The 21,777-nt window shown below is 48.8% G+C and overlaps 4 protein-coding genes across 4 annotated transcripts; 3 read left to right on the forward strand and 1 right to left on the reverse strand.

Annotated features, from left to right (window-relative positions):
* Window positions 1–3,257: 3,257 nt before the first annotated feature.
* AFUA_1G00650 (glycoside hydrolase family 71 protein) lies at window positions 3,258–4,680 on the forward strand (the record flags this gene model as incomplete). The annotated part of the gene is made up of 2 exons (XM_744724.1): window positions 3,258–3,335; window positions 3,385–4,680. The coding sequence occupies 2 exons, from the start codon at window positions 3,258–3,260 to the stop codon at window positions 4,678–4,680; spliced, it is 1,374 nt and encodes a 457-aa protein (XP_749817.1).
* A 1,154-nt stretch (window positions 4,681–5,834) lies between these two features.
* Window positions 5,835–7,103, forward strand: AFUA_1G00660 (DUF2786 domain-containing protein; the record flags this gene model as incomplete). The annotated part of the gene is made up of 2 exons (XM_744725.1): window positions 5,835–6,373; window positions 6,443–7,103. 2 exons carry the CDS (start codon window positions 5,835–5,837, stop codon window positions 7,101–7,103), a joined length of 1,200 nt encoding a protein of 399 aa, XP_749818.1.
* A 2,430-nt stretch (window positions 7,104–9,533) lies between these two features.
* Window positions 9,534–9,749, reverse strand: AFUA_1G00670 (uncharacterized protein; the record flags this gene model as incomplete). The annotated part of the gene is made up of 1 exon (XM_744726.1): window positions 9,534–9,749. The coding sequence occupies one exon, from the start codon at window positions 9,747–9,749 to the stop codon at window positions 9,534–9,536; it is 216 nt and encodes a 71-aa protein (XP_749819.1).
* Window positions 9,750–14,200: 4,451 nt separating this feature from the next.
* AFUA_1G00680 (uncharacterized protein) lies at window positions 14,201–16,792 on the forward strand (the record flags this gene model as incomplete). The annotated part of the gene is made up of 4 exons (XM_077803769.1): window positions 14,201–14,399; window positions 14,446–14,674; window positions 16,303–16,501; window positions 16,547–16,792. The coding sequence occupies 4 exons, from the start codon at window positions 14,201–14,203 to the stop codon at window positions 16,790–16,792; spliced, it is 873 nt and encodes a 290-aa protein (XP_077659942.1).
* Between the last annotated feature and the right edge of the window lie 4,985 nt (window positions 16,793–21,777).

The raw sequence follows: 21,777 nt of genomic DNA on the forward strand, positions 1-21,777 counted from the left end.
AAGTGACGGCATGTGCTTTGAAGCCCAACCAATCGACATCAGGGGCCTGTGCCCTAGAACATTCGTCACATGAAGTGCCATCCTGTATACGGCAGAGGTTGTTGTGCATCAGTAGTTCGGATTCAAAGGAATCCGCATGATAATGTGGTGCATGCTCAATTCGGGCCACGGGCCTTGCATACATCCAGTATTACAGATAAAGGATCCTATATTACAAATTGGCAAAACTCGGTATTATCTTGTGTGCTCTATAACTGTCCTCTCTGACCTTACTAAGCGTATCCAAAGTTAAATCACGCCGAAGGAATTACCAGGTAGCAAGACGACGATAGTACCAGACATACCTGATTAGCCCATTCATCAAAGCGTACAATATGGGTTACTGTCTCCTCGGCACGTCATTTCTTCTCCGCACGTGGCGCGAGGAACCCAGCTTCCGGCAAGACATTGCTCAAGGGCGTTTCTCTCGCATCGCCATGCTCCGGTAGAACATATTGCTGTCTGAGAATTTCGCATCGAAGAACCTTCAGGCACCAAGCTGCTTGAGATACTGGATATTGGCGCAGATATTACTGGCATGGTAGCCATTTCCTGATTTGCGACAGTGATTGGACCTTGTGGTCCCCCTGAACCGTCCGTATCGAAGTTATAGAGTTTTTCTTCCACGATTTCCCAAGTAATGGGAATATGGCCGTCATCACAGGCTCGGGTAGATAACTCTTTGAGTACAGAGTAGCTAAAGTCTAGACCCGGAGCGCCACTTGCGTCCCAAATATCAGTTTGGGCTGATTGGCCAGCACAGCGTTGGCAGCCATCGCCGACAAACAGGGGGAGATTGGATGGCTGTCCGTCAATCGATACAACAATTCGCCTCCCGCAGTACTTTGATAGATTGCCCGCCAAGAGAGTATGGTTCACGGCGACAAGATAGTTTGAGTTCACATCGTTCAGCGTCAATGCTGTCATCAAAGAACATTCGACCGGGCCCTTGTTCTGCGATACGAAGGATGTACCGCAAGCATCGATCTGATTGATATCGTAGTAGTATGTCCCAAAGCCACTACCGCTAGATAAAACGCCTTGGGCATGGACACCCGCCCTTAAAAGCAGAGCTATGACTGCGATGACTGGAAGTGTTGGGACCATCGTTACTCTTTTTCCTAAGCTCCTGTCAGTGAACATGAAGTTTGCGGGAGATTCAGGTAATAGCATTTTACCAGATAAGCCCTTATACAGCAGCGGAAAGGCTCCCAATATTGATTCGAACATCCCTGAAGCAGGGAGTAACTCTTTACATGAATAACCAGGGTAGTTATAAGCATGGAGTTCGAGAACACTGCCTTTAGTAATCACTGAGAATATCGGAGCAGTTTGTGCTTTGGACATCTAGGGATGGAATTATGCAGAGCCTTTAGTTCACGCGCTCAGCGCCCACAAGTATAATAACATCCGTTTCCATCTATTTCATCTAATAACGACGAAATGCCGGGGTGATTGCTATAGTCTCTTTTTCCCCACCGAGGCGGTTGCTCAAGCGAAGCTTATCGCTTTAAACGTTGAGGTTCATTTTTGGGAGACTCCATGTCTTGACCAGAATGGTTATATTATAATGTGCACTGGGTCATTGTTGACCGGACTCCTTCAGCCGAAGAGCACCCTCATAAATTAGATACCCATTCAACGTGGCTTCCATTTGACAACGTTGGAGTCGTGCGGATAGTCAGCTGCAGCAGGCTCAATGTAGAAATGGACGCAAAAATATATGGTTCATCTTCGCAAAGTCGCCAAGTCACTGGGAGCCGTGAATGCGCAAGGTTGATACCAATGCCTGAAGCAGAACGTCCAGCATGTTCAAACATTAAAGCAAGGAGAAAGCCAAACGAGCCCATGCTACGTCACTTGTGGGTCTATGTACAGAGCAACACATTATACTGTAGCTGGGTCAGCATATTCTGGTCGGCCTTATCGGATTGCCATAGCTTGCGTAAGCGGCATATCTCGGCGATCTGAGAAGATATACACCAGGCGTCTGTACTCCGGAAAGGACGCATACGCACAATGATTTGTGCCTTGATAGTATAGCGATCACCGGCAGTTGAGAAGCGCAGCCAATTCTCAAATGTTCCTGGTTGGAATTACGCTGTTGGCGTTGAGCGTACATGGCTTCTAGGGAAACTGACCTTAATGTACGACATAGTATTAGATTTGGCAATCAGTCGAAGGAACCATATTGCCTTCGTGTCATCGAAGCTGAGCCAGCACAAAGATACTTGTGTTTGATCGCTCTCATGGTAGCTCCGTACGCGTTAATGAGCTCAGTGCATACCCTAGCGCAGAAACTGTAATTTATCCACCTAAAACCAATGCCAACTCTGTGAACACAGCCTGGAGAGGCATAGCAAACTGTAAGGTGGCTTGTTTTTCGATGGCCAAAGCTTGGCGCCTAGCAGTATGGATCCGGCAAGGTCTGACTGTGCGGCAGCCTGTGAGAGGACGCTTAGAATGTATTCAGTCATAGCTACTACATGCACTGTGTTCAAATATTTCTTGCCATAAATCCTAGGAGGACTTAATGTACGCTACCCGGACTCACGTTTTTCGATCATTTGATGCTCAACATGTTGGAGTTGCCTGATGTCACGACATAGCACACTCAGATACCCCTCTTTTGGTACCACGCAAATCGGCATTAAATATGCGGCGTTACATATCTTTGGCGTATCTATACAAGGAATTGGGAATCTTTACCGGACATGAGACAATATAGTGTAAGATAATTGCTACGTATTCGATGATTCCAAAGACCGCCAGAGAGGTGCGCCTTTATATCATTATGGATAACCCTATCGAACAGCAACTGGAGTTACATTGCACTGCCCTCTGATTTTAGCACCCTAACTGAATTTGAGAGTAAATCAGAAAGTTGATGTGTGTGTACCGCGCATGTGGGGGAAAAGCTGGCTCCGTTCACTGCATTGCTTTGTTGCACCATACAAGATGCCCACTAGGGGAAAATCCCCGAGTCGCAGAGAAATGGAATGGAACACATCCGATAGGTTGGACTCGTGTGATAGCTACGAGGAAAGGTACAAAACGAAAGAGCGCTGCGACAGAGAAGCACTTCTTGCAGCGACTGCTGCATAGCATAAGATGTGGTTGGTTCACACTTTAGTCATAACGCTATAACTTCCAAAGATCTATACCAGTATCCATACGTCTCACCGAGAGAATTATTGGGCATCTCTGGCATCTGCATGATGCACGCCATTATCTTCCTGTGGGCAGCCCTAATCGCAGGGAGAGCGCACGCAGCGGCTGTTTTCGCCCACTTTCTAGTGCGAACCATTCCCGAATATTCGTCTCCTGTTCTAACTAACTGCATAGGTATCAAACGCAGCTAACTTCACAATTACTGATTGGGCAGACCACATAAGGTTGGCGCAAGATGCCCAAGTAGATGCCTTCGCATTGAATATCGCGGCGGATGATGCGATTAACGGTCACGCATTACAACTGGCTTTCACAGCAGCCCAGCGCGCGAGGTTCAAGGTTTTCTTTTCATTTGATTATGTTGCCCGCGGACCCTGGAATCAACATGATGTTATTGGGTTGCTGCTGCAATATAGAACGAACGAGGCCTACTATCGCGTTAATGGGCACCCGTTTGCATCTACCTTCGAGGGCTCGGAGAACGCAGAGGAGTGGAAAAGTGTCAAGGCCAGCACAGATTGCTTCTTTATTCCCGACTGGTCTTCGCTGGGAGTCAAGGCAGCGTTGGAAAAAGGTTACGGTATCGTGGATGGGCTCTTTAGCTGGGCCGCCTGGCCTTCTGGTGCGGAAGATATGAACACTCAGGTGGACATGTCCTACCTGGAACTTCTTCAGCAGGGAGGACTTGCATATATGATGCCTGTCTCCCCATGGTTTTATACAAATCTGCCCGGCTATGGCAAGAATTGGCTTTGGCGCGGGGACGACCTGTGGTATGATCGCTGGCAAGAGGTCTTGTCTCTCCGGCCGGAATTTGTGGAGATCATTTCGTGGAATGACTACGGCGAATCGCATTACATCGGACCACTTCATCAGGGCGGATATGGAGTATTTAAAACGGGTAAGGCCCCATTTAATTATGTCGAGGGCATGCCACATGATGGATGGCGGATATTACTGCCATTCATCGTCGGTGATTATAAGAATGGGAGTGCTGCAGTGAATGAGGAGTCATTGGTCACATGGTATCGCACAACTCCGGGAGCTGCGTGTGATGCGGGTGGAACATCGGCGAACACGCGTAGTCATGGGCAAGTTGAATTCAGCCCTCAAGAGGTGACCAAGGATCGTATCTATTACTCTGCCTTACTCACAGAATACGCCGTGGCAGAGGTGACCATTGGTGGCGTCACGCAAACTGGAACATGGGGAAGCGAGCCAAGCAGTGGCAAAGGCATCTATCACGGGAGTGCGCCGTTCAATGGTGCAACGGGAGATGTAGAAGTGACTTTGTCGAGGAGAGATAACAAGGTTTTGACATTGAGAGGAAAAGCAATCTCTGGAGACTGCCCCAATAATATCCAGAATTGGAATGCCTGGGTTGGCAGTGGCCGAGTCCCCTGCCGCTCGTCAACCATCTCGCGAGAGATTTATCTCCCTTCCAACCCAGCGGCTGTTTCAGAAGTGTAAGAACGGTACATATCCTCAAAGATCTCCGGAAAATCTGGCAGGTGATGGGCATGTGTGAGATGGATGGCTGGACTGGACCTTAACGGCCCATTAGGGCTGGAAACCATCAGAGTATGGGCGCATCTTTCTATTGCAGAATACCGCCCGCGTGGTAAATGCGGCACTTACTACACCAGCTCGGGGCTTTCCATTGCTTTGAAGTAGTCACATATCGTGAACTTAGCCATTCAGTATTTCGTATGACCATTCAATTACTCCACTCACTGTGTAAAGTCCAGAGATTATAGCGGCATCTACATTTTCGACCAATATATCCTTGTAAACCACCCGCAGCATTAATGAAAGGGGTTGACAAGCAGGAAGGGAAGTTGACCAACAGTAAGCTCAGTTGTCATCTCTGAGTTGTGCACGGACAAGCTATACCGGACTTTGCTCGATTCTCCGCATGGCAGATGAAAGATCAATCGTTGCGGTCTCCCATCAAGATAGACAGAGCCGAGTGACTTAGCTCCTCTTAGAGTATTAATTCGAAACATTGCGAGCCTTCGCTCAGCTACTTGCGTACGAACGTCATCACCCGAGGAGCGGAGGGAGTTGGTATTTGTTAGTGCCACATGCGGCGTCTTGCAAATGGGGAACACTCAATTGCCCAGCGACTTTGTCCACACAAAAGCACTTCTGAGTCCTACTAGTTCGTAGCAACCCAGAGCTTTAGATTGACGAGCATTAAGAGATTGACGACAGGTTAAACAATTCTTCCTTTCTGATCAGCGGCGAATGCTCCACCAACTGCATACGATCATTCTTTGACACCCGGACATCCTAGTCGATGGGACGCGCTGAACTGCCCAGTGTACGCTCAACTGTTTGGAACTTGAATTTGAGATACACAAACAGAAAGGGCAGGGTGATCCGTTTGTAGCAACAGAGGGAACACTGCGCCTAGCATGGCTTTCTGCTGTTGGCTCGAGCCTATCTGTCGGTTGCCTGGAAGTGGTATACTGCAGTTGCTGTCTCTTGGTAACGCTAAGCAAGAAACAGCTGCAACGCGGATCGGTTGGACACATCCTTAGCGCCAAGGCTAGGGCAAGATAGGGGCCAATCAATAGTCATATAACTATTCGAAGCCCGCCCTAATCCGCCGTTTGCCTTTGATGCGAAGACGGATACATTTATCTACCTTTCATAAAATACAGACAACCGGTCAAGCAATGCCACCTCCTGAGCGCGGCCTTGCTCGAAAAGAGCGAAAATCAAGGGTACCACTGCAAAAGGCAACTGTGACCGAAACCGCCCAGGAGCGACCCAGAGAAGCGAACGAGACCTTGGACCGAGGTATCCTTGAGAAGATCCAGAAATGTCTGAACCGAGCTGCCCATAGCAGTTCCACGGAGTCGGAGGCCAAAGCCGCGCTATTCATCGCTCACAAAATGATGACGCAATACAATGTCACCCAGGCTGATCTATTGGCTAGCGAACCCGACAAAAGCAAGGCCCAATATGTGGGAAGAAGTGTGGTGTCGATTAGGCATACTGACTCCTCAAAGCGTGTTACTAAAGAGAGCTTCGTCGGCAAGGTGGCCACGGCCATGTGCACCTTTTTCGATTGCAAATGCTTCTCAACAGATTATGGTTCATCCATACGGTGGACTTTTTACGGCATCGCGGAGAATACAGTTGCAGCGGCATCGGCGTTCGAGATGACCCATAATAAGATTCTTGACTGAGCCTGCTCCTACAAAGGCGGCTCGCCTACGTTCAGCTATCGTATCGGCGTTGCCGATGGGCTGGTAGCCATGGCCAACCGTAAGAAGAAGAGAGAGCTCGAGGAAGTAAGGCGAAAGGAGCTGGATGTCGTCGCCGCCAGAGCGGCGGGGCGCCAACAGCAACTTGATAGAATCCACACCCTACCCGCAATAGACATCGATCCTGTTGGAGCCGAAGCTGAGAATACTTTCTGCGATGGTCTGTTCCTTGATGACTCCGATACCCTTTTCGAGCTTTTTGTTATGCATGACTCTAGTGACCGCGACGGAGAAGACGACTTTAACGAGAACGACAAGAGTGCTATGGACATTATGCGAGACGTGGATGACAATACTGAAACAGCCATCAAGCAAGAAAGTTATAGGATTTCCGACCTTGCCAGTATACACCTGTCCTCCGCTGAACGGAAGTTGTCTGCTGCTTCATCCGCGCCCATATCGAATGAACATGCAGTGCCCTCCCCGTGGGCGTCTGAGATGCAGCTGACGCGGTTCCGCGCCACTTCAGAACAAGTTGCTGATGACTTCATTGAGAAAAACAACATAAAGCTATATCGCCAAAGGTCGCGTCCAGTTGCGGCTCGAGACACGCACGCTTATCGGCAGGGATGGAAGGACAGGTCGAAAATTAACCTCCGTCAGCGACGCCTTGAGTAGAAACCGTTGATTGCTCAGACCGCTGAGATTTATGATCTCTCTCCTTCTACCTTTAACCTCCACTGTCATATTACCTTCGTTGAGCCTACTCTCCCGAATCTCTATAGATGTGGGGTCGATAATCATCAAGGATACAGGCGATAATACGGCAAGCGCCCCAAAGTTGGGAGGAGGAGTACAATTGGAGCAGATATCATTGTGTCAAGTTATGTAATAAAGGAGTACAGTACGTACAATAGGACCTCTCACCGCATAAGAACAGGATATACCTTTCGGTTGCGGCAAGATAGTCGCTGAGCCACTGGGGTCTAAGTGTGTGCAATATTCCCATTGCGGTCCATTTTCGCAAGGGGGATACGATGCAGTGTCGAGGATCTGAATAATCTAGAGGTGTAGCAGACAGATACCGTGGAGTACAAAGAGTCTACAACTCCCCGTGCAGAAAGTGTTTGCGGAGCTCTCAATAGGAAGCAATCAAGTACTGGACTTTAGATTTCTCCTTACCCGTAAGAGCGCAAAAAATAAGTACTCAGCAACTTAAAGTATACGTCAATTTCAACAGAAAGCATCGAAAAATAATAGACAATAATTGATTGCAAGCCGTCATTCTGTGGTTAATCTGCGATCTTGTTCAAAGGATACTTACTGAGTGCATTCGGAGAAATACACCGCAAATCAAACAGCGTCGCCCGTGCCTTTAGCAGGGGCGGTACCTTGATTTGAATTGGTGCGTCAGTAAGGGGCGCATAACACAAAGAGATGCCTCAAAACTGCTGCGGAACACGGAAGCACCACGGCGGGAGACAAGACGGACAAGGAGGATAACTATTCACACGGCACTCGCTGCACTTCATAGACTAGCCAAATGCAGCCGGATATGTCGGATGCATCTTTGCCGTCTGTTCTGGCCACCCGTGTTTTGGAACTCTCTCGCTGTCCGACGATGGACCCACTGCATTTTCGGAGAAGCCCGCCCTGTACGGAGTGTCACCGGGGTTCCAAATTTTTCCAACAGTATTCAACAATAGCGGCTCAGATCAGCAAGCCACTTTGTCGCATGAGCATCCCCCAAGTTAATCGGCTAGGAGAGTCAGACGTTGTGTCAACCTCCATGCAAGCAATCTATCGGCATTCTTGGGCACAGTCTATCGTCATTCTGTAGGCAGGCACGATCGACGCAATGCGAGATCTGTCCCACAAGATCACGGGCGCTTGTGTCCAGCACTCGAACTCCTGACACTACCCGGTGGGCCATCCCCTGGTGGGCAGGCTGGACGGGCCGCACATGTTTCTTCCACGAATGAAAATGGCGCGGAAGCGCTAGTGCATGTTGCTCGCCAACAGGTACTTTTGACTCCATTGCCTGTCTGCTGGAGCCTAACCTTGTCCGACCCTTAAATAACCGCCAATAAAACGAGCGGTTGAGCTCTCTTTTCTCTTCCCACCTACACTCTACCCATAAACGTCATATCGCATAAGGCAACGATTTTCCTTACATAGGATCTACCAAAAACGCACTACGACAGTCTCGCTATAACCAGCCTTGATACAACGAGAACCTCGATAATGCCAGATTTTCTCCTTGTCTGAATTAATTTTCCATATATATAACCAGATCCCTCATTACAACGAGTCACGTGTATCTGCTTGCTCATGTATTCACTAGTCCTCGATATAACGAGAACTGCATTAAAACGAGAAATCTAGCTTGTCTGAATTATCTGGCTCTAACGGGGTTTTACCGCACAGCCCCGTTACACGTCCAGCGACCCACACTGGCCAGGCGATGGCAAGCTTTTCCCGTTAATGATTTCCCGGGCCTCCGCCGCCCATTCATTTAGCTTTCTCACGTGAGCCCACACCTGCTTCAGGCAACTGTCCCGTGCGCTGGAGGTGACGATCAGCCGTCGGTTCGTCTTCGCTGCGGACAGCATCTGGACATACCTGTTCTGCTCCTGGATTCCCTTCAGTTGGCCCTGTATGTCTGTGATCTGTGCCGCGATTTAATCAGTCTCCTTTCGCTGTCTGTAAGAGAATAAGAGATGAGCCCGTTGGACACCACCCCTGAACATGCTAGCCAAGCCTCAAACCGTCCCCTTGGGTTCCGTACATACCACTCAAGACACGCCCTTAGGTTATGATTGGATGGTCAGTCCAACATCTTCCCAGTCAGTGAGTCCTCAGAACTTTACCTGGTGGTCGTGAGCGTTCTCCATTCTGCATTAGCACTGGTTAGCGTCTCAGAGGCTTACTGCAAGAAAGATTCCGCAGGGCCACCTTACTCAGCAACATCAAGCACAAGCTGACTGTCTTCTAGTCAGACTCACAAGAGGGTTACCAAAACTGTCGCGACTTACTTACCGCATCTCCTCCCTGTATCTGTTAAATTGTCAGTAGCAAGGCACATCACGCCGTAAAAGGTGGAGTAACTCACGTGAAAGCATCCTCAGCTTGGGTGATGGCTGATGGACTATCAGGGTAAAGTAAAGGCATGAGATCGCCAGATGACAACAGCGGGTTTTGCCGTGGGGCGAGCTTGCTGCCTTCTTTGCCACTCAAATTTCCGTCTGAATGGTCCCAAAGAGGACCCGCATTCACGAAGTCCGCGATATATTCAACCCACTGGCGGGAAATACGGTCAGACATGGCGTTGTTAGCGTCCCTGGGGCAAATGCCGTCGGATCCGTACAGATTGGGAAGACGCCGCGAACAATGCGATACTTTACTCTTTAAGCCTAGGGCGAGGGGAGAGTGATGCCTCACTCGCAGGAGTGTTACCAGAAAGGGCCAGAGATATAATGCGAAAAGATACGAAAGTAGATTATACAAGGTTTTAAAGATCCGCGTCGGGGTCGAACCCCAGGCTTCCCAGGTGTCCATCATCCATCATAAAGCTCATCCATCCCTCCAGATCAGAGCCTTGAGGCAACTGGCTGGCTCCAGAAGCATAGATATCACCCAGCACCGGCGCAATAATCTGTTTAACCAGTGGCTACTCTGGCAGCTGCGGCATAGTTAACAGAACGCCGCTCATTGCAGGAGGCTGAGTGGGAAGATGTCCAGTGCTGGTAAGGGGAGGTAGCCAGTCCACTAGCATTTGCAGAAGGCCAGTAATTCTGTCCAGGGTCGCTGGCGGCACTGGGGGGGCCATTGCATGCGCTGCTGGATGGTTAGGCGCCATGCTAGTTTGATACAGTGCTACAGAGGCCTGAGGGTTAGGCATTAGGGCAGGTGGAGGTCCCGTTAACAGTTCAGCAGATGGGGCTGTGGTTAGAGTAGCTGGATTTAGCTGCACTGGGGTGTTCATCTGCCTGGTCAGACCAGTCACCATAGACAAGCTACTAACTAGGGTGATGCGTGGGACAGGATGTTAGACATCCCGCGTTGACAAACAGCCGAGGGTGTCGCTCAGAAGGGTACTAGTAGCGAGTGTTTCTCTCCCTGCCCCCGCTATGCCAGCATCTTTCCCACGAAGCCTTGCGCGCCTCTCTTTTTCCTCCCTGCGTCTGGTCTTTCCGTCTGGGTTCTCTGTTCGTACGTCTGAAGATGCTGGTCGCTTAGCAGATGTCCTGGCTAGAGCAACAGGCACTGGTATTCCTTCGCCCCGCATCACAACGGCTCCGTGTTGCGGCATAGCACTCTTAAAAAGGTTCTCCTCAGTGAGCAGTAGAAACAGTTGTAGATCTGAGTGCCACTGCTCTTGTAGTTCCAGGAGAATTCTCTCAGAGTATTTGGGCGGCATACAATCTAGGATAAGTTTAAACCCAGCAACAAGCTTTATGAAAAGACTGGCAAAACAATCCATTATCTCTGAGGCTTACTGATTTCTACTGGGTGCTAGTCGCTCAAGCTATCATCCATTAGTGGGATGTTCTGGGTGAGGCAAAATAGTCGCCCACCACAGCTCTAACGTTGGTTTTGGCTGCATGACCTTTGAGATTCTCTTAGAATGTGTCGTAATCCAGCTCTGAGGCCTCGTCCAGCGCCATAGTCCGTGAGTAATTGCCTTCGTCTGAGGAATCAGAATCATCACTCTGGCGCAACGATTGGCGGCCTGATCAACGCCGAGGGGGGTTACAGCGATTATGGCTGGGCATCACGGGAGCGAGAGACTGGGGGAGCAGGGGCGAGGGTTGGGCGTGACTGAGCTAGACAAAGGTTGTAGCCACTGAGAGATGAATTAAAGCCTGTTTCCTATCAGCATTGGATGCACCAAGGGATAAACAAAGAAAAACAGGACTTAAGCCTCCTCTCAACCGCCTGTACCCAACCCTGGTTTGCCAGGGAAAATTAAATAGTAAACACAGATAACATACACACAGCCCTTTATATAGTAGCGTCTGAGCAGAGCTACCCTGTTTTTAATCATAAACCCGCCCCCGGTACTACTACCGCTCCACTTGCCTCTGGCTGGTATCTTATTAGACAGAGTAGCCTCCAGGTCTGGTTGAGCCAACCAACATCATCCATGGCCGGGAGTCAGGGATGGCGTTAAGTAAAAGAGCGACGCGTGCGTGCCTGACCCCTCAAACAGTGCGGGCGGTTCGAATTCGCGGGCTGGCCCTCTAGCGTTCAATGGTTACTAAAGGCCAATAATGCTGAGTGGCCCAGGGTGCAGGCCTTGACTCCTTAGCTCTGCACTAGCTTCTTTATCAACCATAACCCCCTAGCTCATCCTCCCTCCCCTACCTGAGTCCGAATTGGTCGTTTTCCTGGAGAGACTCCATAGAATATGTTGAACTATGCTTGTTCTGCGGCGCAGGAGTTTAAATAGGTCTGCTTCCCAGGTGGTACTACTTGCTTCCCCAAGGGCCAACCACTGAGTGGACGACTGAGCACAGCTGAACGACCCAGTAAGGGACATAAGGAATCGCCCTGTTCCTCCCCTCCCCTTGCGCTGCCTATCTTTCTCTCTTCTCCTAGCTCATTCTTATACAGAACAAAATTATCTGTGGTTAAAACTGAGCATGTTCATTGTGCTCTGTTGTACTGCTAAAGCAAGCCCCTCTTATTCCCTGTGACTTTTAACCAAGCTAGAGCGACGTCATATCGCCATGCCGCGCAGAGAGGACTGGAGTAATTACAAGGAAGGCAAGCTGCCTCAGGTCATTGAGCAGAGAAATAAGAAGGTTTCATAGGCTGATGTTAAGCGCTAGTGGAGAAAACATGTCAGAACTCCTCAAGGGGCACAAGCCATACGCTCTAAAATGGAGCGCTGGCAAATGAAAGAGAAGATAAGAGAGCTGAGCGCACACTAGTCAGTCTACTAGGCAGAAGGCGCCCCGTCCGCGCCACGCAGGGTGGAGGATGGGCTTGGCAAAATCAAAGTTCTTAGAGTCTGCAGCCCAAGCCTTATCAGCAAGCCCAGAAAGGCAAAGCGTCTGAGGCGGCGGTCTGAATGAAGCGTGCCCTCAAGTCCTGAACCGATGGCCATTGTCAAGGGTCCTTTGAAGAGGCTCCTATGAGAGTCAGACCAGCCTGCTGAGCAGGCAGGCTGCACTTAATTACCGCGGATTAAAATCCCACCACCCACAGCATCTATCTTGGTTGGGAACAATGATACAAGCCTCTAAGAACCGGTTAAACAGCTGATCTCCCCCGTTAAATCTCCTTCGAAGCACCTTCTGCGAGAGTCAAGTGAAGGGCGCTCTCAGTTATTAACGATCGGAATCCCTCCAGCCTCCACGCCCATCATGTCCCGGGGAAAGGTTTCAAACCTTCGGGAGTCAGTCAGACAGGCGACGGAGAAGGAATCCAGGAATAAGGACTACGGGCTCATACAGTCCTGTGTTAATTACCTTACGCGTCAGTCAGAATCATCTTCTGTCTGCAATACCCACTGACAAACTAATTAGTAATAGTGAAACTGCCCTAGCCAGAACTTCTAACTCTTAATGAAATAGCGCTCCCACATCGTCTAAGGAGGCGATTATCTGGCCCGGCGAGACCCATCTACAGCTAGCCCTAAGGCGCCAGTCATGGGTCATTTCAGGATCGGCTCCCACGTAGGTCCTACCCCAGGGCCATAACCGACTGCCGGGTGATTATTGTTCTATTAGATAGCCCTAACGCCACGTCACCCCTGCCCCCAGCCCTCCCTTTCCCTTCTGCAAACCCTCCAAACTATGGTGCCCCATGCCATCCATGTACAATAGATAGATACACTTTTAAGCGCTAGAGTTGTGGCTCGTCTGTTCTTTCTGGCACTCCTTTCCCTCTTTCCTTTTTTTTTTTCTTTTTTTTCTTTCATCTTCCTCATATCCTCATCGGAAATTGTGCCCACAGTCGGCTCCGCTGCTCTTTCCTGCTGACATTATCTATTCAAGTACAGTATGGCCCCTGTATATAGAGCTCTATAGAAACAGTTTCACTCAGCCCTTCTTTCTATAATAGTCATTAAGTCAGAAAATGCATACCCGTTAGTTTCAAGCAGATAGGAACAGTAGGTCCCTGCTGCAGGAGGGCACAGTGATTTCTCATCAGAGAGCCCTTCTAGTCACCTTTATTAGACCCAGTTCACCGCAAAGCCAGCATGCGCCAAATGAACAGAAACCCAGAGGGTACCTAGACATTACTTCCAGACAGCTAAGCGCAGCTAAAGGCCTGTGTCTTACATGCCCCGAGACACGCTTACAGATGCCGGCCTGGTTAGGATTAGAGTCAGAAGTGGGTGGTTAGGCGGTCACTGATAGTGGCGGCATGGCACAAGTGCTTACAGAGATGGAACATCCTCCAAATTAGTATCCGTTGATTCACCTCTTTGTTAGGAGGACGGCCAAGGCCCAGGTGCTCTGGTCATTATATCCCCACAACAACACCGGCCGACAGGGCGGACTGGGCTTTGCCCGGCTGCATTATGCCCCAGTCACCCACCCTCACACAGTCATCTTCATCAACGGTAGCCTTTCGCAGCTAACAGCCAAGTCTTGTCCACGAGCCCTGCTTTGCCGCTACCATATCCAGAACAGCACCGGCCAGTCCTACCAGGAGATCCAAGGCCTGCTTTACCGCCGCCTTCTCCTTCCTCACACTGATACCTGGACGCTCTTTACAGACGACATTAGCGGCATCTGTCAGGTGGAGAACCTCCTCACTGCATGGTGCGCAGCGCTGTCCTCCGATGCTCTCAAACCAACGTGCATTGCTCGGCCATGGCTAATTATTATCTTGACCAATCCGCAAGACATGGCCGGTCCCTTGGAGACCCTGGAGAGCACCCTGCGAGCGGTCGCTATCGCAAGCCTGGTCGCCTCCGTGTGCGTGCTGGATCTGCGAGACTGAGTGCTCTTATCCCTGGTGAGTCGTTTCAAGCTGCTGCGGCGACTGCTCTCACAGGAACTAGATAAGATATACCTCACACGGCGCCAGGCCCATGAGCTCTTTTCCGCCATTCATCTTGACTGGATCTGGCAAAAGTCTCTATATCACATTGCACGACAGCCTACGGCCCCATTCAACTGCATTCAAGCATGCCACCCTAATCAACCTCTGGAAGACCAGGCCTCGCGATATCTGCGGCTCTTCTTGGATACCACTGACCGGGCTAGCGCGGCCACCGACACTGTGATCCTGTATGTTGCGTCAGCTTTGCTCATAGATACCTATCTGCCAGGAATGCATGGTAAGCTGCATTGTTGAGATGAAGCTCAGGCGCTCATTAACTACTTGTTCTTTTCTTTCCCTTCTTGCCCGCTTATTCTTTTCTTCCTCCTTTTCTTTTCTCTCTTTTCTCTTCTGTCAGATACTAGGGTATTAACGAACCCAGGATTTAAGCCTAGGGCAATGTTCTGAACCCTGTATGCCGCAGACTGCGTTACAGCTTGCTCTATATCCCAGTTCCTGTCTAAAAGCACCTTCAGTCCCCTTGTCAAGGCTGAGTTCGTGTCACTCTTCCACACCCTCTCTGCCGGCGTTCCTACAGCCCAGATCCGATAAACTGTCTTGCGTGAGAATGCCCCACTCTAGTCCAGAGTCCATTCCACTCACGTCTGTCTATTGTGCCTGTGTCGAGCTCCAGAGCATATCCTGCCCTGCAAGCATACTATATGCGACATCTGCGTGCAGATCTTTAGGGCCCGCAGTCAGGGTGCTGAGTACCACTTTAAGCTGCGCTCCTGCCCGCTGTGTCTCGCGTGTTTTTCATGCATCGCCCAGGTGCTGCCCCCCACGAAACGGCCGACCATTCTCACCCTCGACGGCGGCGGCGTTCGCGGCGTTGTTACCTTGGGATTCCTCACGGCCCTCGAGGAGCGCATTAGTGGCTCCCAAGGACTTCGCGAGGCCTTCAACCTGAATTTGGGAACCAGCGTCGGTAAGAGTCCCTTATTGCACGTTATTTAGGGCCTGGCTGGTAACTAATCCCCTCACCGCAGGCGCGGTAATCGTGTCTGAGGTCATCAACCTTGGAAGGCCAGCGGCCGTGGCCCACGCTAAGTTTAGGGCTCTCGCACGGCAGATCTTCCAACCCCGGCCCCCATAGCAGACGATCCTGGCACAGACGTGGGACCTTCTGACTACCTGGGTGTCTGATAGTCATCACAACTCTAACACCCTCAATAAGACACTGCAGCAGGCCTTCGATCCCACGCGCTGGTTGTTTGGCCCGGCCGCCCTGCTTATCTCTGGCGTCCGCGTGGCCCTGACCGCTAGTCAGGTTGACAACGACAGCTTGCTTAGCCTCTTCTGCAACTACCGCAGTGCTGGCTGTGCCCAGATGTAATCCGCATACAAGCTCTTCCTACCGGAAGAGCGGGAGCCACTCCTATGGGAGGTGTACATGCCCCCGTTGGTTGCCTGCTGTTATTTCCCGTCCTTATCCTTCTGCCTCATTCCTTCCTCCACTATTCTTCCTCTACTGTTGTCATCCTTCTGTATTTGCTATATCCCTTCCTTGCCCAGGCGTCATGCGTGGAGTACCTGCGCTTTCCCTGGTTGATTCACCCTTTGTTAGTCTACTATTTAGACTACTCACCTTGGTTTACCTTGCACCACAGCTTCCAGTGAAGTGCTAACCTCATGCACTGCGTAATTCAGGGCGAGATACAGTGTGGCTGCCTTGGGGTACGCATCCTCTTGCACCAGATGTCCGAGAGGCTAACTGAAACAGGTATTTCACGCCTAAGTATCTCCCCGGGATCGGCACCTTCCAGGATGGCGGCGTCAGAGCCAACTGTCCCCTCTGCACTGCCCTTTAAGAGAGCAAGATTATCTGGCCCACCCGCAAACAGCCAGACCTCATCATCAGTGTTGGGACTGGCTATGCCGTCGGCGAAGCACCCATGATGACAGAGCCAGGCCGCCGCTGGCTGCGCGACAGGTTCATCGACCGCGCCCTCCAGATGTTTCTCCACTCGCTGGCTGTTAATGGTCGGCGTGGGTGGCAGGACGCCTTGGACACTGTGCCCGCTGATATCAAAGGGAGTATATACTAACTAGACCAGCAGATTCCCAGAAAGGCTCCGGAGCTCAACGACATCCGCGCCCTCGATTCACTCCGGGATTTTGCGTACACGGTGCCTGATAAGCTCGTCCGAGCCTGGCTGGCCAAGACATTCTTCTTCAAGCTCAACGGAGAACCCGAGAAAATCAATAGGTCTTACTGCTGCTATGGGTCCATCCTCTGTTGCAAGTTCAACGCCCCTGGAATTATCTGCCAGACGAAGCTCAACTACATCCGTGCTCGCTTTTAGCTGTGGCAGGGCTGTGATCTGGGTACTGTTAGCAAACACAATGGGTGCTTTGTGTGTGGCTATTACCGAAAGTGCATTTCCTTCCCTGTGGTCAGCGTCCATGAGATAATCTGATTAGGCCTCGGGGGCATGATGGGCTTCTGCACCATCAGTGGTTTTCTAACCTCTATTAAGGAGCTCATGGAGGCACAGCAGGTCGACAGTCCATTAGGGCGGTCGGATCATCGCACTGATCAGTGGCCACCATCGCGCTGGTGTTATTGCCCATTGTAAAAGCGGCCGCATCTATCTAAGGCAGAACTGACTCGCAAATAACAACGGCTCCTCTACAGCTACGCATAACGAGCATAGAAGGACAATCAGACAGGGAGATAGCTGTAGAATGAGCAGTCCCCTAGAGCAGCAGAGTGAAGAAGTGTCTAGCGTGAGTTGCAGAGGCCTGAAACGAAGAAAAGGGAGGGAAGTTAGCAAAGAGGGAAAAGAACAGACGGTGGGGCAACGGAGTTACTCAGTCAGGAGAGCCTAGGACGCAAACAGAGGGCCTAGCGATTAGTAGATGGTTGGGCGGACTGAGATGATTAGATGTACGGCAGCCAGCAGCCACCGCTCACCTGTTTGACTCAGGGCATAAGCAGGAATTGGCACAGAACAGTATCTAGCCCCTGCTGTCCCCTAGCATCAGATAATAACAGAGAGGGGCTAGGCTAGAGAAAGAATTCACCGAACTAACCCAAAATGAGAGAGTAGCGGAGTTCCGAGTAGTGTAGCCAAAGAACCTGCTCGTCAAGTAGCTGTTCTACGAGACTTGTATTACTAATTACCATCCTGTTTTACAGTTTCTAATTACTTGCACTTTTTGTATTCTTTTAGCATGAATATCATGGCCATCTGAACTATACAATCCGGAGAGTCGGGACAGAATCTTCAGACAGGCACTAAGCAACTTTGGGACTGGTTTAAATAATGATAGTCCAGGCAGCGATTCCTAGGCGTGATATGCTACTATTATTGTACGCTTTGGCAAGCTACGAACTTCGGTGTCCAATATTATCACGCAAGCAAAACCTTTTCGTCTACTGCTATACTCTCTTTAGAGCCAGCCTACATAGTTACCGCGCTGGGTGGGAAACAACTTCATTTGAATGAGCATATATATATATATATAGATGCGTGGACCTACCGGGCTTCAACCCTCCCAGGAACGAAGCGCGGACTCTTCTTAGCAACTCTTAATGTCTCTCAAGCAACAAAAAGGACACTAAGCATGAGCAACAAATGCGATACGTACCAACACTTCAATTGGCCTCAAATATGTCAGGAAGACTGGGTGGGTGTGAAAGTTAAAGAAACCATTCATCAGCAGCATATTAATCACGGTCTCTTTGATTAAAAGAAATAAATATACGGGCAATGCCATCAATTTCCCTGGGCAAATTTTATTGCCCTAAACATCAAATCTCCATCCAGTAATTCGTGTCTATATAAAGCCTTTTAAGCCTTTAGGCATAGTTAGGCCCGCCTTGCTACAGCACTAAGATTATTAAAAAGACTTTCCTTTAATATTTATCAGCATTTTTTACTTTCACCACGACCCGACAAACCTATGAACTGGATATGAGCTATAGATAAAGTCCTATCGCCACCCTGTCCCTGGCGTTGTAGAAGTCGCTCTAGATTTATACTAGAGACTCTTTCAGTGAGTATGCTTCTACTTCTCAAGAAAGTGATACAATGGGGGAAACTAAAGGCATTGAAAGGCACTGCCAGGAGACATACTCAACACTAAAAGAAAGACAGAACCGCCAGTCTATCAGTGAAGCAGGCACCGCGCGTAAACTCAGCACTGCCACTGATTGTTGTTATAGACATGGACGGAAAGCAGGCTACGCCGGATGCGTGGTGACCACTGTTTACAAATTTGCTTAAGAGGTAAGCACCTCACCGTGTGTCTAAGTTCTCTCAACTTGAGGTACTCCTTCATACCCATGGCTGCTGGCAGACTGGGAACCTATTACAGAAAAGGAGATCCAGATTAATCCCTTGGTTGCGTGGCGCGTTGTCACTAGCACAGCGCTATGTTATAGGACAGGCCTGGATTGTTCTGTAAGAGGCATGATATCCCTGGACTGCTTCTTTTATGCTGCGTAGGCAGTACTGTATAAGGCTTATTCACTCTGCAAAAGTCCTCACCCAGGGTTATCTGTGTTAGTGATAATTAGTAACTTCCCTGGCAATTAGGAGACATCTGTTAGCCTATCCGAGATGATAACATTTGTATGGTAAACGCATATACGCAGAATATCAGGGGACGAAGGTCTGATTCTTCGAATCTACGCTCTCATACTAGAATTTATAGGCAGGAAAGATAGATTTCACTGAAATTAGAATCAAATTAGCGAATTAAATCGCAATATGATCTATTTTTCGTGGTTTGATTAGTCGAATCAGAAATCCAGAGAGTTCCGTAAATCCTTTACTAGATTTGGCACCCAGGCTGGCTGACAACATCATATAAGTTGCTTACCCACATCTAAGACTAGACAGGGTGCCCACAAGTCAACGCATGCGCGGTCCTCTTTTTGCTTTGTTTATGTTTACTGTGCTGTTTCCCCCTTGCTACGCGCTGACGTCTTCCTAGTATTACCTTTAACTATAGGTGTGACTGTGAGATGCTATTCCTCGCATACCAGTATAATTAGATAATATTTAATGCTCTGAGATGTAACTTGTTCAACTATGTAGCTTATGTTTATTATTAATCGCGACTGAACTAGCTGAACCTTTTAGAACGGCTAATTCTAGGATGTAGAGTAGTCAGTCTAAGTAGTCCATATTAGCTCAGGAGAGTATGGTGCGCTAATCAGCACACCCCACCTCCCAAATAATAGTCAGTTCAACTATGGTTTAACGTGTTGAATGGTCACGTTCGCAATATTATTTAACTGTGATGGGACCCTAAAGTCCGTACCACCTTCCAGGATAAAAGCTGCGTGCTTTGCTGTTCATGTCATTTTACAGCTCAGGCTTGGCCTATTTAGCGCCAACCCCTTGATATCCACATAACATCGCAAGCATGGTTCAATATAGGTACGATGCCTCCTCCTGTTTTCTTCAAGAAATCAGGGAAAACAGTCTCCGATTAGCTAGCAGTCCCACTTGGTGCATGCCCTTAGAATTAATGATCACGAACCAACAGCCATCGTTCGACCAGTTCAACCATGATAGAATGTTTGATATATTCAACCCTAGACTATCAAGACTTCCCAACCATAATACAGTAACCACTCACGCAACTCTTAGGGCTCAGTGTTGCCTGTAGTATAACCAGAATAGTACTAGCTACTGCTTTGGAATGACTGCTTCAGTCGGCTATAATGCTTAACTATGATAGGTGGTTACCATTATCATCTATATGGTTTAACACATTGAAATCAAAACATCAGTTGGTGTTGTTTAACTGTAGTGAACACCCCCCCTAGTCCTGAGGTTCCAGCGTGTTCTATGTTTGAATGAGGTAAAACTAGCCAGCTTGAATGGATGCACAAGGGCAAAAAGGAACCTAACTAGTTAACGGCAGAAAGATATGCATGGTAAAGTATGAGCAAAAGGGCCTAATCCTCTGTTTTGGAAAGAGTCGACCTAGCACAGGTTCTCTACGAGAATTTGTCGCGGAACTCTTCAGTTATCTTGCTATGAATGAGCGACATTACTAATAGCAGGGAGAAAAGTATTACTCAGTGTTTCAACGTGCTGAATCACGCTGCTAACGTGGATTACATATTATGGTTGAGCTGGTTGAACCTGGCCGTCAGTTCCTAGAGCAATCACCAATATTTAATGAATAGCTACTAAGTGGGCTGGCAATTAATCATAGAACAAAGAGCAGAAAGTGTGTCCAATTTTCCATCCAGAAGGGAGAGAGGGTAAAAACAAGGAGCACCTTATGATGCTGAACCTGAATCGTACTCATCTTAATATAGATAAATCAGTTATAGGTATAACCCTTTAATGCGAAAATCGCAGCAAACGTAGAAATGACACCTAATGAATGATTAGTTGGGCATGGGTATTCGCCTTAGTTAAACAAAGTCGCCAGTTTTAGGTGATCATCTGTTACCCAAGAGCCTGGTGCTAACTTAGCTAACCACAACCCCTGCAGGACTTGAAGACGCAGCTATGAAGGTAATTAGAGCTCTTAGAAACTTAAAGGGGCTGGCTGTTGTACTGTAGCTCATATAGAACTATATTAGGTGTTTTATATTATTAAACAAGCATTGTTGAACGCCAGGACAAATAGTAGAACCAGGGGTCTTATGTTTGGTTATATATCGCCGTTGAACCATGCAGCTGATTTAAGGGAGCCTCATTTCATGAAGTCCAACATGTACTGGTTGAGATAGTGTACGCTATAATGGCCTATCTGCAGTAAGGAAACATTAAGAAATATTTCAACCCTCAGTGAGCACTGGGTGACGCATTTGCGTTATTAATCGCGGTTAAACCACCTGAATTAGCTGAACAGGTTGAATATGTTTATTAGTTCAAGAGCGACCGTCACAGTTTAGTGAGTTCTAAGTGAGCCTGTGAACCAGTTGTTAAGCAGGGGCAAGTGCGCTGACTTCATCAGAGATAGACCACCTTATATTACACTACAAAGACCAGCATCTTCATCATGGTTTACTGTACCTATAAGTTAATGTTTATTTGTCTGTCATAATGAACCATGAGCAGTTCATTCACACAGTTGCTTGTTCTAATGGCTGGCTAGCAGTATATGGCCTGCTGTAGCTACACTTAATAAGTGTTCAGGTAGGCAGGACTACCTAGTGAAGGTTAAGGGTAGTGAGACTAACTATATTTTACGTTATAAAACAGAAAGCCATGCAGTCTTGGCCCTCTTAAACAACTTTCCTCATGTTTAATCCACAGTACTGTAGTGGTAAGCGATCTATTTTCCAGCAAGGACTTCTAAGCGCGTAGCGATC

The sequence above is a fragment of the Aspergillus fumigatus genome, chromosome 1 (assembly GCF_000002655.1).
Source record: "Aspergillus fumigatus Af293 chromosome 1, whole genome shotgun sequence".
In the NCBI taxonomy this organism is placed as follows: Eukaryota; Fungi; Ascomycota; class Eurotiomycetes; order Eurotiales; family Aspergillaceae; genus Aspergillus; species Aspergillus fumigatus.